Raw genomic sequence first — 19,927 nt, forward strand, 5'->3', positions numbered from 1 at the left:
ATTGCAGATGTGTTGCCAGTCAAGCGGGCTATAACCTCACTCATGTGTAATTAATGTAATAAAATTAACTCATTTTTGCGTTCATTAAGAGTGTATTCAATAATAATTATATGTATCGGAACGCACGGGTTTTGACAGCTAGAGAGAGAGAGACTTTTCGGCAAGCAAGCACATGGGCGTGTCCTGTATTTTAAAGTGTTTTTTTATAGAAATAAAAGTTATTAAAGCAGTTTTTGTTTATTTTTCTTGGTGCTCTGGGCCAGGGGCTCAGGACACAACAAATTGGCGACGAGGATGTCAAACTTGGGTCAAATAAAACCGTACTCAGAAGGTGACGATGTTGATTTTTTCTGGAACGAATAGAGCAATATTTCAAAGCCAACGATGTGGCAGCGACGAAACAAGTGTCTACTTTATTAATGTTAATCGACGAAAAGTCGTATAAAACTCTAAAAAGCATGTTCCACCCTTCATTGCCAAAGACAAAAGCTACGCTGACCTTGAAGGAGCTTTGAGATTAAGGTTTCGACCTAGAGTATCGTATTATAGAAAAAGGGCAGTATTCGACAAAGCCATTAAGAATGAGGTGGAAAGTGTATCAAAATGGTATGAAAGAGTAAGGGAAATGGCTGCTGAATGCGAGTTTGGTACAGATTTTGAACAAAGAGTGAAGGACAAGTTTGTTACGGGTTTTCGATCAGGTCAAATATTTGAAAGGTTGTGTGAAGAGCCAATCTCCAAGGCAATAGCGGATTTGTTAGACATAGCTCTTAACAAGGAATCTGCTTTACTGGAAAGACCAGAAAATGTCTACGTCAATAAGGTTAAAGCAGTAGAGAAGAGGGTTGCGGAGGCGATGTGCTTTTGTGTGTACATTGTGCAAGCCTAACCATTCCTTTGCCAAGTGTAAATATAAAACATATAAGTGCAAATCATGTGGAAAAATTGGGCATTTGGCTTTGGTCTGCAAAAGTAAGCCAACTCATACATTGGAGGTGCAAGAAGAGGAGGATGAAAGTGGTTAGTGGACATTTTTACTGTTGAAGAGTCAGTTTTAAAATATAAATTATGTGGGCACCATATATGGTTGAGTGTTGCATGGGTTTGAAAAAGTTAAATATGGAATTAGACACTGGTGCGGCTGTATCATGTATTCCCGAGGAAACATACAAAATATCTTTTCTGATTTTCAGCTTCAACCAGCAAACTGTGAGTTAAAGACATATAATGGCCAAATTGTCAAGCCTTTAGGTAAGATTACTGTTCCTTAAAGTATAATAACAAGAAATAAATTGCGCATTACTGATTGTAAAAAACGGTTGTAAATGTTTGTTTGGTAGAGATTTAATAGAAAAATTTAAAGCAGAAATGAAAAACTACATTCCATTACATTTGTTACAAAGTGAAGTGATTCCAACATTAGATTCTGTAGTACAAAAATTTTGTGATGTTTTCAAGCCAGAATTAGGCAAAATTGAAGGTGAAAAAATTAAGTTAGAATTGTTAGATGGAAATGTAAAGCCTATTTTCCACAAACCAAGACCTATTCCACATGCTTATAGAGAAAAGGTTGATAGTGAATTGTCCAAGTTAGAAAAGGAAGGTGTCATTACAAAAGTTGAGAATACAAATTGGGGTACACCTTTAGTACCAGTCCTAAAGAAAATGGGCAGTTGAGACTATGTGCAAACTATAAAATCACTATAAATAAGTATTTAAAAGAGGTTAACCACCCTTTACCCAGAATTGAGGACATTTTTACTGCTTTACAGGGAGGAGAAAAATTTACAAAATTAGATTTGCGCAATGCTTTCAATCAGTTAATTTGTGATGATGACACTGGGAATTTATTGGCATGGTCTACACCTAAAGGTATTTATAAATTAACCGATTACCCTATGGTACTAAGCCGGCAAGTGCAATTTTTCAAGCAAAACTTGAGAAAGTGTTTGCTAGGGGCAAAAGGTGTAGTTAATTTTATTGATGATGTGTTAGTAACAGGGACAAATGACCAGGAACATTAAAAAATTTAGAAGAAGTTTTTGAAAAGATTTCAAAAAGTAGGTATTCGATTTAAATAAAAATAAATGTTTATTTTCAAAAGGAGGTGAAATATTTAGGCATGTAATTTCAAAAGGGGAAACTGTTTATTGTAGAGACTATAGGAATCCACAATTAAAAAGATTTGTAAAAGCTGTAATTGAGGAAGTCTTGGGAAAAGAACTTATCTTTGTAAAGTAATCAATGAAGAGTTAGTTTGGAAGAGGCATCTGGATCAGATAAATAATTGTTCTTCCCAAGACAATAATGATCAAAATGATGACAACAAAAACAGTACAGATAATTATGATTTTAATGCATGTAGCAGAGAAAAAGTTATTAAGACTTTGATAATTCTAAAGGCATGCAAGTGCAGAGTGAAAATGGATTACCTAATGAAAATGTACCTGGAGAATTAGATACTGAGATTGGGACAGATCAAAATTTAAAATGATGTCATTACACCTACAGTACCTAAATCGCCAGTGGAAAGTAAAACTCCTCAAACATGTAGTAAGGATAATGATGTGGTAGTTAGAAGATCCTCAAGAATTGTTAAGCCACCCCAACGCCTAAATTTATAAGGGGAGTATTTGATATATCGGAACGCACGGGTTTTGACAGCTAGAGAGAGAGACTTTTCGGCAGCAAGCACATGGCGTGTCCTGTATTTTAAAGTGTTTTTTTATAGAAATTAAAGTTATTAAAGCAGTTTCTGTTATATTTTCTTGGTGCTCTGGGCCAGGGCTCAGGACCAACAATAATTATATTGAAGGAAGTCAATATTGTGGTTTGTTAACTGAAAAACAAACAAAACGCAGTTGGGTCACTGCATAATTATGTATTTCTTTGGCCCAACTTTTTGTAACAGAGACTTTTTACTAAATTCTACTAAGGTATTTTAGCCTACTAAATCCTTACCCTTTTTGCTTCTAATTACTTAGTGTAGGAAACGCTATAAAACCCTCCCTTTTGGCCATAGACAATTTCACTCTATGCCACTTTAATTGATCACAATCAATCAAGTTTATTTTCCGTTCAAAACTTACCAAGAACACCCATTGACAACCAAGATGCCCGGTAATGATTGAAGAAATCTATCGGCTTTTCCGAAGCGCCGACATCCATCAAATACAGCAAAGCTAACTGTGTTGCCATTCCAGCATTGCATAGCACTTGGATCCAATTTCTCTGTCCACCTGAAAAAATATAGCTTAAATATCCATTGATGGTATTTAAAATAACCGTGGCGCATTGCATCATTTGTTTTAAAACTATTTCTTTGCTCTTTTAGATCACTTTGCTATTAGAACGACAAACGACCAACATCTATGATTGTTTTAATTACGGCGATTAAGTGCGACCGGCCGCGTGGCAAAAGTTTATTTCTGTTCATTGCGTGTTATGACAAATATCCACTGGGCTGCGCAAAGAACAGAGAAATTGCTCACTGCACCACTGGCTTAAATTATTAGTCGTTAGATCCATTTCCTAATAAGCTAGTCCGGAAGACGCACTGGGCGTAAAAGCTACTTGAAGCATTTATTAATTAGCCATTAAATAACAGCACTGTATACAAATTCTGTCATTACCATGACCATTTCATCATTATTTTTATTAGCTTTAATATTGACTTAATTAAAAGGTGTTTATAACAATGATAACATTTGACTCGAGATTATCATAGTAAAAAGTAAGATCATTAGAATGTAGGAACAACAACAACAACCATTTTAATAATTTGTACTTATTTATTTGATTTTGTAATGTAACTAAAGATTTATGTAACTAAATAAATAAATTTTCTTGTCTTATTTTGTTTTTGGTGTATTACTACCTAATTAATACCTTTAAACAAGCATTTCTTGTATTTCTATGTACTTGTTTATTTCAGGGATCTCAGCACAGGTCTTAACAATTTGCTATATGAGGGTCACAGATGAGGGTTTTCGGTACGACCGGTTGCCAAAAACACAAAAGTTGAAGTTGAAGTTGAGGGTTTTGGGGGGAAACAATAGAAACGCATGTTATCGAGTCTTAACCACTTCCTAGGTACTAGTAAATAAAAGATTTACATAAAAGGTTATACCTTCTTTGAAATCTTCTTCTATCTTCCTTTTCAAATGTGGCCTAAATTTTGTTGCTTTAGATGAAGACGTAAAGAATGTTAACAGTGTTGCCAGAAAGCAGAAATTGCTCAGAGTAAGTACAAATCCCACAACAATGCCAAACAAGGCCCCACTTAGATTCAGACTTTTTTTTTGGTACCCATAAAAGGCTATCATGATGGGTATGAAGCATGCTGCCAACCAGCGTGCTGGTGATATAACAACAGGTTCTGAAAAGGAAATAATGCAGTATAATAACACAGTAGGGCAAAAGTACTGTTTGTGGCCAGTGTTCTGTTTATGGGCATTTATTGTTTAAATATAATGTTTGAAATAAATTAATTTATTTATAATAGTAATAAAACATTAGAAATTTTATTTGTTTCAGTATAAACTTTGGAAAACTCACTAAGCATATTGCTTTAATACTATAACTTTTTATGTTACTTAAAATGTCAACTGGCCAAAAACGGTACTTTCTACCCTATATAATAGAATTTTAAGTATCTATTGTTCATCACCGAAACATAGTTTCAACTATCAGTTTTCTGAATGGCAACATATCAATAGAAAACAGAACTGTAAACTTTAATTTTAAAAAATCAATGTAAAATGTAAGACTGGGATGTTAAGGAAATTCTATTTACACATTCTGTAAATGCATTAATATTCTGTGGCAAATGCAGTTTTCTTAAAGAAAATACATTTTTAAAACGAGGTATTTTTACTGATTTTTTTTGTTAATATTGACATGGAAATACTATGGTTGAAAGTCTATGGTTTCTGTGTCGTAGCACAGTTTTTCGTTTGTAGACAGTGTCACTTAATGAAAATAAAGTCTAACAGAATGGGGTGACACTATTTCACGGACAATACCAACATGGAAATACCGGCCTAATATTTCGTGTACACACCCATAAAAACTGGTGTCAAACTGACAAGAGTTTCTATGTGTGTGTCACAAAATATCATGTCAGTATTTCCTTGTTGGTATTGTACGTCCGGTAAATAGTCACCCACAGAATGCACTGATTTACAGTTTTCTTTAATATACGAGGAAGAGTTCATCCGATCCATCATACTCTAATACATTGCTGTCTAATATACAAAGTAGGTTGACTTGCATGATTCAATCTAAACTGGAAAATTTACAAACAAACATTGCAAGTTCAGTAAAAGCTGGTAAATAATATACTGCAATCACCATTTTAGTTTGGAAATTAAGAAAGAAAAGAAGATTTTTTTGTACTTTATTATATTTTTTATTCTAGGCTGGACATAAAATATCATAAAAATTTACTGAATGAATGATTGTTATTCACTTTCCAGCTATTTTAAGCAAATTGTAGATGGACAACACGAATAGATAAATTCAGTTCTTAGATAAGAGGAGCAAAGAGCTTTTAAGGGACTTTATTACTAAAATATTTATGAGGTATAACATTAAGTTAGTTTTAGTTCTCCATTTCTTTGCTACTACCAATTTGATTGCTAATTTTGTAAATAAATTGGTATAGTAACTTAAAACTTATTAGAAAAAAAAATATTTCAAAAGAACTTACCATCAAACCCTTCATTCTTGGCAACAAATTTGGTATAAATTAAATTAATAATCCATAAAGACATTGATAGCGGTATTGCTATGGCACATACTAGAACCGTGACGATATGGTCATTGTTTATATGAGCTTTGCTACTGTTGTTTGGAGCCATTTTATTGACTATATAGTTTTAAATAAACCAGTAAAATTTCACTGCGTAAAACAGGCCCGGTTTACGTTGGGTTTTCGAGACCGTTAGGTGTTTTTGTAATTTTTATCACAACTTTCTCTCAATCTAAATACCAAAACAAACCACGTCGGCATACGCCAATCCGCAGTCAGACAGGCACATTAGAATAACAACTCTTTGCTTTGCATAACGTGTATTGGACACGAACACGAACCTTCGAATGACAATCAGCTGTTTTTGACAGTGACAGAACACAACTAATTTTGCGACCATAAACAATTTATTTTTGATTTGGCTGGTTGGCACTTCTGTTTTGAGGTACGAATTGGCCTTTAGCAAGTAAATCTTTTTATTATCGTACTATGTGATTGTCTGTTTTTATCTGTATTGCACTGACGGATGTGTGACGTGTGACGTTTCGCTTGGACTTGTAAAACAGGAGGAGGGGGATCGCAAGTTTTTTGCTGTACACGACGTTAAAAAACATAATTATAATATCGCGTATCGTGTAATTAAATCAATGCGACCGTACTAAGAGTTCTTATCATGAAGCCTTTAATAGATTTCGATGAGTGTCTCAGAGACTCACCAAAATTTCGGTAATCACATATTGTAATCAATGAAAGTTATTCTTGTTATGATAGAAAGTGAAATTCGTACGTGCCGTGTGTGTTAAATATTAATGAAAGAAATCCTTATTTGTTGGTATAGAGAGCAGCTGGAGACGGAGGAGGCGAGTATTGACGGACTGGAGCAAAAACTTGATAAAGTACTCAAGGCTTGCTCTGTTATGATTGATTCAGGAAAAACATACATGAGTCATCGAGGGTAAGTTTGTGGAACGTATTTAATGCTAATACCGCTTTGCGGTATGTACCCAAAAGAAATTGGAGTTATGCTACAATGCCCATATTTAAGGATTCTTCTTTGTGTTTCTTTCTACCAATGCAATTAGGTATATCTGCTATTTTTCATTCATAACTATGAACCTTTGAAAGTAAATTTTACTTACAAAGTTTAAACATGTTTGCTGTGATGCTTACATAATATAATGTATTAAATTATTTCCCTTCAAATTTTTTAATAAAAAATTAAATTATTCTTTGTCATATTTGTAGATCATTCACCAATGCGCTTTGGGATTTGAGCAGTTATTTCTCTGAAGACCCCACTGTGATAGCAACATTGAACCGAATGATCCATGCTCTACAGGAAATGAACAAGTTCCACTCCATCCTACTAGACCAGGCATCTAGGACTGTACATAAGAATCTCGCTGACTTTATTAAAGTGTAAGTACCTTTTATACAATAGATGTTTTTTTAAAGAAGATGGTAAAAGTACAAAGCAAATCTGTTAAGACTGCTCACAGATTTTGACAAATTCTTATACTATTTAAGTAAGATAATAAATTCCATCTTGTCATTCACATATGGCTTTACAAAAATTTAAGTTAGCGCTGTCAACATTGTCCATTACTTACTCGATAATCGGTACTTACTAATGGGCTTATTACTTAGGATTTAATTGTTTGAATACCCATAATTACTATTTAATATCAAAATGTGCAAAATTAACTATCTTCAAAGTTAATTATTGTTACCGGTTGAGGAAAAAATATCAACTTATTCCAGTTTCTTACTATTATTAGTATTACTACTTAGCAATAGATTGTTTGTTTCCTGTTTCAATACTTATTCTAATTTGGTTTAGTTTTCATGCAGTAAGATTTGGCCATTAGTAAATGTGCCCGATTTAGGGTTCACTGCTAATGGGATATAATTAGATTAGATCTGTTTATGAGGTGGGATCTGTTTACTTAATAGTTCAATGACTCATGAGGGAGATGTGTTTATTGCCTCTTTAATGACTGGGTCAGGGCCTACTTGAGACTGGTTTTATGGATATGAAAATAAATTAGGCATAAAAAAATTAACTGATTTCAAAAAGTATGAAAATAATTTTCTACCTGTTTGAAGTTGGTACCATGGCAACAGCCAGCATTAATGATAGAAGCTCAATAGATAGTATGTATCTAAGGTAGGTCTTCTCCTGATGGCTCCTGCTGCGGTACCAATTTCAATATTCAGTCAAAACCATTTATAGCAACACCAGTTATAATGACATATTGGATTTAATGACTAGTGATTGTTATCAATGTGCACTTTTTGTAGCAAAAAGTATGGTTGGCAGAAAAAACAAATACATTTGATTGAATATTCACTTTTGTTCTTAACTATATAATAAATATTTATCTTCTTAGGATTACTACACCTCTAGATTTAACTCTTTACCGTACATAACCTTTTTCACTCTAATATATTTTTAAAACAATATACCTACGGCACCTATGCCAAAATGACATTAATTTAGGTCAAAAAAATACAACTATAGTTGAAAATCTAACTAAATTACGCGAAGAGATTGCCATAAGGACCCTTTTGCAACGAATTGTCACATATTCTTTTAATATGGTGAACATGTATTGGTATGTAATTTAATGCTCAACTTTTTCATTCCATAGATGAAATTATATTTAGCTATTAAATTGTTTATAATTGGTCTAAATATGTGCAAAACTAAACCTGCCTAACTGACAAAATTGATAAGCTCACAAGTCTAATGATAAACAAATTATTTTATCACTTATTTCGTAATAAAACAGGATTAGCTAATTTGCAGTTAATCTGGTTGTTATAATTCACTAAATATGTTTGTGGTCACTTAGCAAGATAACATACAGTTCTGTTGTTGAATGATTCATCAAAAACGTTTACCTACTAATGAATTTGCAGACATGCATTTCCGCTTCATTCACTCATGTTTTGTTTTACAAGCTTTTATGTAACTTACAAAGCATGTCTCTTTGTGTGTTGATTTGGGTCAAATCTTGCAAGTTAAATTTCCCTTACTTCCAGTGAAACTTGGTAGATATGTAATGTGAATGATGAATGCTAGTACTTAAACATAAAAAGTACAGTTAGGGAAAAAAGCTTTTTTTTATATATATAAGAGGGGCAAACAAGCATGCGGGTTACCTGATGGGAAGCATTCGCCGCCGCCCATGGACACCTGTCTTCACGAGGGGTATCACAGGTGCATTGCCGGCCCTTTGAGAGACTGATAGGGTCGTTTTTAGGCTTTGTTAATATTTTTTTAAATTGACATAAATTGTCACACTTGAATTGTTACAGCGATATCAAAGGTGTTAAAGAGAGCAAGCACCATTTCGATAAAATCTCAAATGATCTGGATCTAGCTTTAAATAGAAATTCACAGGTAAGTGATACTTTACTAATTCAACTCACTATAAAATGAAGCTTGAAACCTATTTAATCTATTCTATCCTCCAAGGCCCAACATTTCAAAATTAAAAAAATAATTCCAAAGTAATTTAAATCTAATTGTGTTGGGAATAAAATCAGTTTTCGTGCCAAATCACGCCAGGATCATAACTTAGCATAATAATGGCAAGTCATAGCCATTTCAAGTAAAAAAACTTTTAAATGTTAACTTCGATTCCTATGTCTATGAAAGCCGATTTTCAGCCCACAGTGTGCCGTGGTGTAAAACAATAGAGAAACAAAAGAATTTTAGCTTCTTACGATTATCATAGGCCCATAATTCCCTTGAACTTATTGTGTGTGTGTATGTATAGACATAGTGATTCATTTTTTGTCATCATATATTTCTTGTTTTCTCAACTAGCTTACTAAATTTTACTGGAGCTGATAAATACTAATGTTCCGACAATACAATGGCAAAATATTATTCACTGGAACTGCACATTCTATTCTACATTTGGATGGCACGAGGCTTTCTATCTATCCTTTCTTGTATTTAAGGATGAATCCATAACTTGGGAACGGCTTAGGTACTAATGTTTCGGCGAATAAGGTTTAGCAACCTTTTTTATTTCGCACCAATTCATTTCCCAACTGTTTAATATTTCTGAAACTGTAAATATTTCAGGATTTTTATAAAAGTAGCCTAACCTAAATCCTGAAATATTTACAGTTTTAGAGTTTGCGAAATGAAACAGGTTGCCAAACGTTACGTTGCGAAAAGGCAGTGCAACGTTACGTTGTGAGTTCACAGAGGGCGTGGCAAAGAAAATATCGCTCAATTTTGCAGCCCTAGGTCTGAGCCTTTACGGCCTGGCCTTGACTATTACACGCGACTAAAGGCGCGGCTAGCGTTTACTCTATTCATTGCGTGTGTTGCCAAGTAACCACTAAGCCGCGAGCGTCTCGGCTGTGCAATGAACAGAGAAAACATACGCCGTGCCGCTAGTCCCTTCGGCGTTGTCGTATCTGGTATGAGAAGCTTAGACTACAAAATACAATGCACATTTTACTTCATATCTCAGATGTCAAGACATAAGCCAGCTGACGTGGAGGAGGCAGTGAATCTCTTGTTAGCCACCCGCTCTTGCTTCCGGCATACCGCGCTAGACCATGTACAGAAGATCACGATGCTACAAGCGAGGAAGCGCCACGAAGTATTGGCTACGGTGAGTAGGTACTTAAGAGCATTACGAAATACGCGAGCGGTACGAAATGATACAAATATTTATTATTTATTGACAAAGTATATTACGTAACATTATTTTTTGAAGTCTTCTAGGATTCTGACTTGGTGACGATTGGAAGCACTCTCATTCCAAGGAACAATTTTTTGTTTATATTCGTTCCATAAATGACAGAGTTCTAAACTTAAAAGATCAACCAAATTTTAAATCCTCCATTTTTAAAGTCGGTTAAAATTATATCTAACTATTTAAGCTATAAATACTGAACTGCATTTACAGATTGTGATAAACGGAAAACGTATAATTTTTCGATAAAATTTCATATTTCTTCCCACTCTGCTTACTAAATAAAATAATATTACTAGTAAGTACATGAACCCAATCACGTCTGTGCATTCGCACTTGTGCGTGTGTCCGTTTTTGTAGTGAGTCCAATAAGCGGTCGTCAAAACACTTATTTGTAGGGACAGAAACCGGTGACGGATAGGTGCTTAACAATCAGACTGTACTCAGTAGGTACTATGGGAAGTGTCAGTGGCTTTCTACATAGGTAGTTTTAGGTATAAGCGTTGTCATAAAGGCGTGGGAAGCGACAGACCGAGGCGACAGGATGGCGGACGCTTTCGATCGTCTGTTTCGTTCAGGAAAAAATTAGGAACACCCCCGTGGCTTATTTCTTCTATCCTGTGTAACGATATATTAAGATGAGCATAGTTTATTTTTGGCAGCATAACTAAGAGAAGTTGCGACCAACTAAAAGTTATAAATAATAATCAAGAAAATAATTAAATGTTTTTTTATTAGTCTGTAATATCCCATGGCGGGATGACCTTGACGCGTTTTCCGTCGACTGGCCAGACATAAAGCTAGAAACACATTGACGCCGGAGGCGGAGCGGTGCAGCGCGGCGCGGAGGCGGTACCAGTTGTAATATTCGAGCTAACGTGAAAGAGGGCACACAGAATACCGCGCCATATTTCCCGCGCGGTATTCTGTGTGCCCTCTTTCACGTTAGCTCGAATATTACAACCGGTGCCACCTCCGCGCCGCACCGCCCCGCCACCGTTCTCTGTGTGTTTCAAGCTTAAGTGCCGACGGAAATCCAGGCGAGAGGTCTTTGCCCATCAGTGGGACAATTACAGCGTAATTATATGAATAGATAAAAAAATTTAAGTTCCCTCTTGTATGTATTCATGAGGCCACTTGCTCTACTCGTGATCTCGGTCGTTAAAAGTTGTATCTGTATCGCGACCGAAACGTTGAGGAAATAGACACATTCTGCGAAGTCTACGAAGAATTCGACTATCGCTATCCCGTGAGAGTTATGCTATTTAATTTTTGCGAGATAAAAACTATCCTATGCCCTTCTTAGGGTCTCAAAATATGTCCATACCTTTCATCTAAATCAGTTCAGCAGTTTAAGCGTGTAGAGGTAACAGATATACAGAATCACTTTCGCAGCATAGTACGGATTCCAAGGTTGTGATATTGTTGGGAAAGGGGTAAATTACATGCACTGCGTTAGTATGTTTTGATGAGGCCAGGTAAAAATTAATATAAAACAGGCTTACAAGAATGTTTTAAGTACTATAATGACATTAATGACGTAGGTACACGTATAGCGACGCGACATACATTAGCGTGCCGTTATTTTATGGACGACCCCTAGTGAACCTTTGACACGCGACGTGTAATGTAGCACAGCATGACGTTTCCGAAATAATTGCTATGTTTTTTTTTACTATTTTTCTAAACACGGTGTCGTGCATAAAAGGGCATGTATTTTAGACTAGCTTTTGTTTAATATGCAATGTTTTATGTACATAAATAAAATACGTCCTGTCTATATACAGACCAAATTTCAAATTCGATCACTAGAGGTGAGTGGAATTCAATGTCAGCATACTATTTAGACGAAATTGTCTTGAAATTTATTCAGGGTGTGTAGACGGGAAAAGAGTATTTCTGCAACAAAAATGAGTTAACATTGCTTCATTATTTAATTTCAACAATCTTTTTACTAACTTCCGAAGAACAAGAAGGGGAACGTAACTCATCCTTAAAATTCATACTCAAACAGTATAATTATTTTAATTGGCCATTGTACTTAAGTTTTTACACCGTGGGAATATTCTAGCTAACCACAACGCGTGTCGACTATTCCTTATGAATGATTGTGAATGTATGATTATATGAATAATAATTTGTTTACAACTTTATAGTCAGTATTACAAAAACAAATAACTATGACTTTGATGACTCAGTTGATGACTAAGTCAAGTCTAGTCTGCTCAAAAGTAAACTAAAGAATTTGTAAAATGACGCGAAAAAAATAGAAATTGAATAAAAATACTTTAAAAGTTGTGTTCAGAAATTAATTATCTTACTAATATTATGAATGTGAAAGTTTGTGAAGATCTTTGGATGTTTAGATGTTTGTTACTCAGTCACGTCTAAACCGCTGAATCGATTTGGATGAAATTTGGTATACAGATAGTTTTTATCCCGGAAAATTGCATAGTTCCCCCGGGATAGCGATATACAAATACTACGCAGACGGAGTCGCGGGTAACGGCTGGTAGGCCATATTCGCTTATTCTTATTACAGATGCAGTGCACAATGTATTTCCACTGGAAAAAGTTGAATCTCAATTGGAATACGACGGCGCTCGAAGCGCGAAGCGTCAATCAATTATTGTATTAAATGAGAGACATTTTCATATCCATTACTATGAAACTTTATTATTTAGTGTCAAATTAGTGCCAAATGTCAAAATAAAAAATGTAGGGATGCACGTAGGGTACTAAAGCTAAGTGAGATAGGTCGACAAATACGAACTATTCCGATAGTAATTAGTAACTTTAAAATTATTAAAAATATTTTTAACTAAAAATTTACGGTTTTCGCAATTATTCCTTTATCTGTGCTATAAGACGTTGCTTCGTACCAAATTTCAAGATTCTGAATTTCTGAGTTCACCGGAAGTAACCTGTAGGTTTTGATTAACTTGCGAGTTTCGAAAATTTTTGGAAATTTGCGGCATAAACGGCTATATCTTTTAAATCCGTTGACTTAGAAGTTTGATTTCTTCACAGCTCCAAGGGACAGTAGATCTGAGTACTTATTTGATATAAATTTCAGCTTGATACTTACCCCCTCGCGTTGCTGAGAAAAAGGGTCTTGACAGACGGACGGACGGACAACAAAGTGATTCTATAAGGGTTCCGTTTTTTCCTTTCGAGGTACGGAACCCTAAAAACTGTGTATTTTTGCAGGTGGTAGGACCTTGTGCAAGGTCCGCCCGGATTGCTACCACCATCTTGCTCGTTAATCCTGCCGTGAAACAGCAGTGCTTGCACTGTTGTGTTTCGGCGTGGAGAGTAAGACAGCCGGTGAAATACTCACTGAGGTATCCCATCTTAGGTGTCTATGGGCAGTGGTGATCTCTTATCATCAGGAGACCCACTTGCTCGTTTGCCATCCAGTTGAATAAAAAAAAAAATTAGCGAGAACCAAGTGAACGTGCAGAAAAACTAACTTATCATTTCCAGTACTATCACTTGAATGCAATATTCAGAATGTTTATCGTGATAGCAAAAAAATTACATTTAAATGTTTACCTACAAAGCCATTACACATACTTCCGCCTCGATAAGCAATACCGTAACTAACTACATTTTTGTTGTCCTAAATCCAAATGATTAGAAAACATAATCCTATCTCTTTCACGCCTGTGCCTTAGTGAAGGATAGAATGAGTGAGTCGTACTTTTCGGTTGTAGTCGACATCGTATTGGGGGGCAAGTTTATCTTTAGTATCGCCGATTACACAAAGCGTGTCATGTTTAGTGATGCGAAATTATCGATAATCGCTAATTACGCTTTTACGCAAGGTAACAAGTTGCCAGTTGATAAATCGGTGCTGGTGTTTCAGAGATTACCTCCTACTCGTACATACGAATACACGTAAGACCTGTATTTCTTTTCTGTTTTTTTCTTGTTACAGTATATTTAAGTAAAATAATTTTTAGCGGGAGAATCGTTTTAATACAAAAATCAGAAAGTCACATTTCCTGAAGTTCGATAGTGATCTGTAGTAGCTATTCAAAATGCTATAGCGTGTATAACATTCAATTACCCACCACTTCCACTCCACTACGAAAACGTAGCTTGGATTACACAATTTATGGTCGCTTGAAAAGTCTTTATTAGGCGCTTAAAATTAGTCGCTGACTTATTAACTTAGTAGACAAGTAATAACATTTGAGGACAGAAATGACAGTTTAAAGACGCTGCGTTAATTACAACCCTTTAACATCCAAGACCCAACAACAAATATTCGTATTATTCATACAAATATCTGCCCCGGCCGTGAATCAAACCCGGGATCTCAAGCTTCGTAGTCAGGTTCTCTAACCACTTGGCCATCCGGTCGCCAATAGTACTGATAGGTATCAACAAACTTCTTTGCCATTTGGCGCTGTGTAATCTTAGATGATTCTCTTAATAATCGTTTTATTTCCGGATCAAATACAAGGTCAATTGCATCCTCGACCGGAGAATACAGAACTGCTGTCATAGCTTCATTCATAACCTTCACCTACAGACTATCGATAGTTTAATCGATAGTCGCCGACCGCCAACACTAACTTTAGTATCGCTGATTACTGTCAGTGTGTCATATCGCCGATAGAGCCAGTTTAGCAACTCGCCTTTTCGCATCATCCTTGCATAATTACAATTACTATCGCCACTGCCAAGTGTTGGACGTCTTGGCATCGAATGTGTAACGTAGTGCTTATCTATGGAATCTTTGTTTGTTGGTGGGAAAATTATTTGAGTGCATTCGAAGTTTAAGGATTGTGTGGAACTCTTACATAGGTATGTTACTGTTTTTCTTTTTTTAAATTAGCAGGGTATGTTTTTTATTACGGAAGTAAAACGGTGTTATTTTTTAGTTAATTCTTTAAATTTCTTTAGTTAGTTTGGTCTAAGGTTGATTTCAATTAAAATATGATTCTTATAGCAATATCTATGTTTTACAAACTTTTATTTAGTTTCACCTGTCCCGTTGTCTGTCTGTCTGTAATCAAATCTTGCAAGTTAAATTCGACCAACTTCCAGTTGTTGGATTGACTTGAAATTTAGTATACTTTATGTAAATTGCGTGACAATACAATAATAATCTGGTAGTGACATCCTGGTAATCCGGCCAGGATCGCCTCCACAGGACGGAACTCTTTAACGGTTAATGGCATCGACTTGAAATTTGGTATGCACATGTAGTTTGGGTGACAATACAAGTACAGTCAACAAAAATTACAGTCAGCAGATAAAGCTTGTATAAAAAATGTTTTTTTTACCATAAACTTATTTCAGGGTTCCGTATTCAAAGTCTAGCAACAAGGGGATTTTATTACTAAGGTTCCGGTGTCTACCCGTCCGTCTGTCACGAGACTGTATTTTTTGAACCGTAATATAGCACTTAAAAATTAAGAACGTGTTGTGTATTACTATAACTGTTATATCAACTTATTAAAATTTGTTAAGAATTAAAGGAATCTCTATTTAATAAATAAGTAAGGCTAAAATACAGTATGGTGCATTCGCACTCGGCAAGTTGTAATTAATCTCTCTTTTATTTAGGTATTAATTTAATTTATTCTCAAACGTTTTCAATAGATACATACATAAAAAATTAAACTATTTAGGTAGGTACCTACTATAAAAAATACAGTGGGTCCAGTAAGTACATATCTAAATTTCAAAATTCGCTATTGAAAATGTTATGCTAGCCGTGTCTAATTTATTACCTTCAGGTATAAATACTAAAGATTTCCTCGAACTAAACCATGAATACTCAGTGCTCGTACTGATTTATCATTTTTATGCGTCAGCCCTCAAAGATAGCCGAACCAAACAATATTATCATTTGAAAATGCATTTAAATATTTGACATGTTATTCTATTGAAGAAACGATTGGGTACCTGTGTAGTTTCATTGGTAAAAAAAAAAATATTATTCTATTTAGTCCGCCAGTTACATTATTTATTAGATAATCATAGACACAATTTTATTCTTTTGCCAATCAAACAAAAAATGGCAAAGATGAAGTCCGTCAAAGTTCGGGAGTGGAGCCGGTGACCTCACGCCTAAAAAGTTTTGGACGGATGACTTCACGCGGAACCTTAACTGGCTGTATCTTCATATTTTTTTGTTTAATTGTCAAAAAAAAAGATTTTTAAGGACACTAGCCTATTGAGGCTCAATTAAAAAAATATCTATTCAATAATATGTTGCACATTTGCTATATTTCTTAACTACTCGTACCAATCTATACTAATGTAACCTATAATTATAACTACATGTTATAGAATATAAGTAAGGCGTACACAGTATTAATAAAAGAAAAGGCTATAGAGGTCGGTAGGGAAAAACCAAAGAAGACATTAAATCGGAAATAATTGCTACAAAAGATTTTATTGCTTTAAGGGCTTCATTTTTGCCCAATATGTATGACTATTCTAGTTTTCCCCCCTCCAAGGAGTTGTGCATAAGTGTTACTATAGATACTATACCTACCTACTATCTCAGATTAACATAGGCTACTTTGTATGGGAAAGCGCAAAGTTCCCACGGGATGCAGTGGGCAACAGTTAGGAACATCTCAAAAGTATATAAATTGTAACAATTATTATTTGTAGATTGTAACATTGCATTTTAAATCGACTGCAACTGCTACGGTTTCGCTGATTGGTCGTATTTATAACGACACTAGGTACTTTATAAAAAAACTCGTACCTCAAAATCGATATTTTTTCTGAATGAACTTTATGAATATTATTCGATATTGAATAATTAAATATCGGCACTAAAGCAATTTATAACCGGCTATAGCTCATATTAATCCGTTAGTAAGAATACCGGTAACGATCCCTGATTTAATTAGAGCGGTAATTTTGTATAAATATTCAGTTTTTTACCATTTCCGAAATCCATTAAAATGCTCGTTTTGACAGCTGTCATCTCAGAACAATTTATCCATTGCAGGCTATAAATTGTACTGAGATGACAGCTGTCAAAACGGGCCTATTACATCGTTATTAGTTTAAAAATGGGTTTATTTATATAATGTAATGACACCATTTCGCATAATTATTTCAGTTCATGTCGTATATGCAAGCTTGCTGCACCTACTACCACCAGGGAGCCGATTTGTCCGAGGACTTGGAACCTTTCCTCAAATCTATTGCTGAGGAGGTACGTTTTTATTTTTTTTATTGCTGAATTAGCAACACGTATTTTGCCAATGTCGACGTAGAGACATTGCACACATGAGGAGACTGTTCGGTTTATGAAATTTTGATCTTGGAGGAGGAAAAGAGAAGGCCTAATATGAAGAGGTACCTACTAAACATTTTTTATAGTTATATTGTCAGTCGCTACTAGAAGTAAACAAAACGAATGCCTTTTTTTAAGATGTCCTTTATTTAAGAATACTTGGGGACCAGTAATGCTCGACCCTATACTGCTCAGCCATCAATGTACGATCTGATAATACGAACTCATTTTGGATTAGAATTATCAAGTCGTGCATTATTAGGGTGTCCAAATTTTTGCTCGGCCTGTTGCTCGACCTGTTATTGTAAGTCGTTATAATCGGAATCCAATCGAATCGAATGACCATAGATTTTTTATTGTTTGGTTGTGTTAGGTCCAATTGTGACCACAATGCGTGAGCCAAGCGAGCGTAGCGAGCGTGCCGCGGCAGCGGCCGGCGAAGCGCCAGGACCAAATTAAGTTATTTTCTACTAAATTTATTAATATTCGGTGTACACGAAAAACATGATCAATCGTGCGAATCGATTGCTTGCTGTCAAAAGTGTGCTCCGATTATTAGGTCGTAAAAAATCAGGTTGTCCAATAGCACCTTGAACATTATCGGTACAGGGTGATAAAGCTCGACCCATGTTCCAAGTGACATGTGATTGAATTATCAGGTCGTACAAAATCGGTCGAGCATTGTCCAGGTCGTACAATAACTACACCCCGAATACTTCAAAGACCAGCGCCGTCCGTAAGGGCGGCAATATGCTGATTTGGGACTATTACGTGACTGTTATACTTATCTTTATGTAATGTAACAAATAAATGCTTTCTTTATTTTTCTTATTTCTTAAAAGTAATTAAAACTTCAAGGCAGCAGTTTCTTACATAATTGTTTCCCGTACAAAATAAAAAGGCATTTAATTCCAATTGTAAGCAATTAAAATAAATCTTCAACTTTTACTGCATTTGTCTAATTACCGCGCGCGATCAGCAAAGTTATACGGAATCACATATGAAAGTACAGTTAATTGCGTTAATCAAACATTTCTAACATAGCTGTTTCATTTCAGGTGACAACAATGCGTAACGATACAAAAAGACTCGATAAAGAGATGGAGAATCGTCACACTATAGTTAATAGTAGAGACAGTGCGTTGCCCAGTTGTAAGGCTGAAGAAGGGGACTGCAAAGACGGAATACTTAGCACCCCTTGCCTGAAGAATCTGCCGAGAATGCAGGGCTATTTGTTTAAACGGACCTCGAATGCTTTCAAGACATGGAATCGACGGTGGTTCTACTTGTACGACAACCGATTAGTGTACAGGTAAGCTGTGGTGTAGTTGTACAACTATTGAGTGGTTCGGGACGGGAGACGTGAGCAGGGCCCTACACCCTCAGTAATTGATAATCGGTCGGTTACCATGCACTTGTCAATTAATTTAATACTTTTTGTTTTCATTTCAACATTTAAAAATAATGGAGCGATTTGCTGTGGTGTGGTGACCTGTGTGGTGTCGGGTTAGAATAATACCTCTCCCTTTTCTCTGTGGATGTCGTAAGAGGCGAAAAAGGATATAGGTTAAGGTATACCATAGGCGACAGGCTAGCAACTTGTCACTATTGTACCTTTTTTTGTCAAACTTTAAACCTAAAGTTGCTAAAAGTGGCTCCGAAGCGGTAACGTTTGGTTTGCTCTGCCTACCCCATTTGGGAATACAGGCGTGATGTTTGTGTGTGTGTGTTGTTGTGTGGAACGATTTAGTTTAGTAGCCTTAACTAGCTTGGTGGCCTAGTGGTATGACCTATCGCTTCTCAAGCAGGGGTTTCGTGGGTTCAAACCCCGGCTTGCTCGCACCTCTGAGTTTTTCGAAATTCATGTGCGAAATTACATTTGTAATTTACCACGAGCTTTATGGTGTAGGAAACATCGTAAGGAAACCTGCACTAAACATGCGAAGCAATTCAGTGGTGTGTGTGAAGTTCCCAATACGCACTGGGCGCACGTGGGAACTACGACCCAAGCCCTCTCATTCTGAGAGGAAGTCTGTGCCCAGCAATGGGACGTATATTGACTGGGATGATGATGATGATGTACTAAATAATCCGGTATGGTTGGTCCTGCTCACGTCTCCCTAATCTATAGTGATTTTGCTGTTTATTACGTAACAAGGTGATTGATCGCGACGT

General features: G+C 35.7%; 2 protein-coding genes across 3 annotated transcripts in view; one reads left to right on the plus strand and one right to left on the minus strand.

Annotated features, from left to right (window-relative positions):
• Positions 1-3,078: 3,078 nt before the first annotated feature.
• On the minus strand, positions 3,079-6,100 carry LOC141437162 (transmembrane protein 19-like). Its single transcript, XM_074100426.1, has 3 exons — positions 5,711-6,100; positions 4,130-4,378; positions 3,079-3,239 (listed from the first exon to the last, which is right to left on the minus strand). The coding sequence occupies exons 1-3, from the start codon at positions 5,859-5,861 to the stop codon at positions 3,079-3,081; spliced, it is 561 nt and encodes a 186-aa protein (XP_073956527.1). The 5' UTR covers positions 5,862-6,100.
• Positions 6,101-6,275: 175 nt separating this feature from the next.
• Positions 6,276-19,927, plus strand: part of CenB1A (Centaurin beta 1A) — a 37,786-nt gene continuing 24,134 nt past the window's right edge. For both annotated transcript variants that reach the window (XM_074100780.1, XM_074100781.1), the window contains exons 1-7: positions 6,276-6,478; positions 6,591-6,707; positions 6,998-7,171; positions 9,074-9,158; positions 10,249-10,392; positions 17,576-17,671; positions 18,811-19,064. In XM_074100780.1, coding sequence (XP_073956881.1) covers positions 6,426-6,478; positions 6,591-6,707; positions 6,998-7,171; positions 9,074-9,158; positions 10,249-10,392; positions 17,576-17,671; positions 18,811-19,064 — 923 coding nt within the window. In that variant the 5' untranslated portion in view covers positions 6,276-6,425. The remainder of the gene's footprint in view (positions 6,479-6,590; positions 6,708-6,997; positions 7,172-9,073; positions 9,159-10,248; positions 10,393-17,575; positions 17,672-18,810; positions 19,065-19,927) is intronic.

This window comes from Choristoneura fumiferana, chromosome 17 (genome assembly GCF_025370935.1).
Source record: "Choristoneura fumiferana chromosome 17, NRCan_CFum_1, whole genome shotgun sequence".
NCBI classification, from domain to species: Eukaryota; Metazoa; Arthropoda; class Insecta; order Lepidoptera; family Tortricidae; genus Choristoneura; species Choristoneura fumiferana.

Coding starts and splice junctions, on each gene's coding strand:
- LOC141437162 (XM_074100426.1), bottom strand. CDS start 5,861: ATGGCTCCAAACAACAGTAGCAAAGCTCATATAAACAATGACCATATC. Junction 4,379..5,710: donor CAAGAATGAAGGGTTTGATG/GTAAGTTCTTTT, acceptor TTTCCTTTTCAG/AACCTGTTGTTATATCACCA. Junction 3,240..4,129: donor AGAAGAAGATTTCAAAGAAG/GTATAACCTTTT, acceptor ATATTTTTTCAG/GTGGACAGAGAAATTGGATC.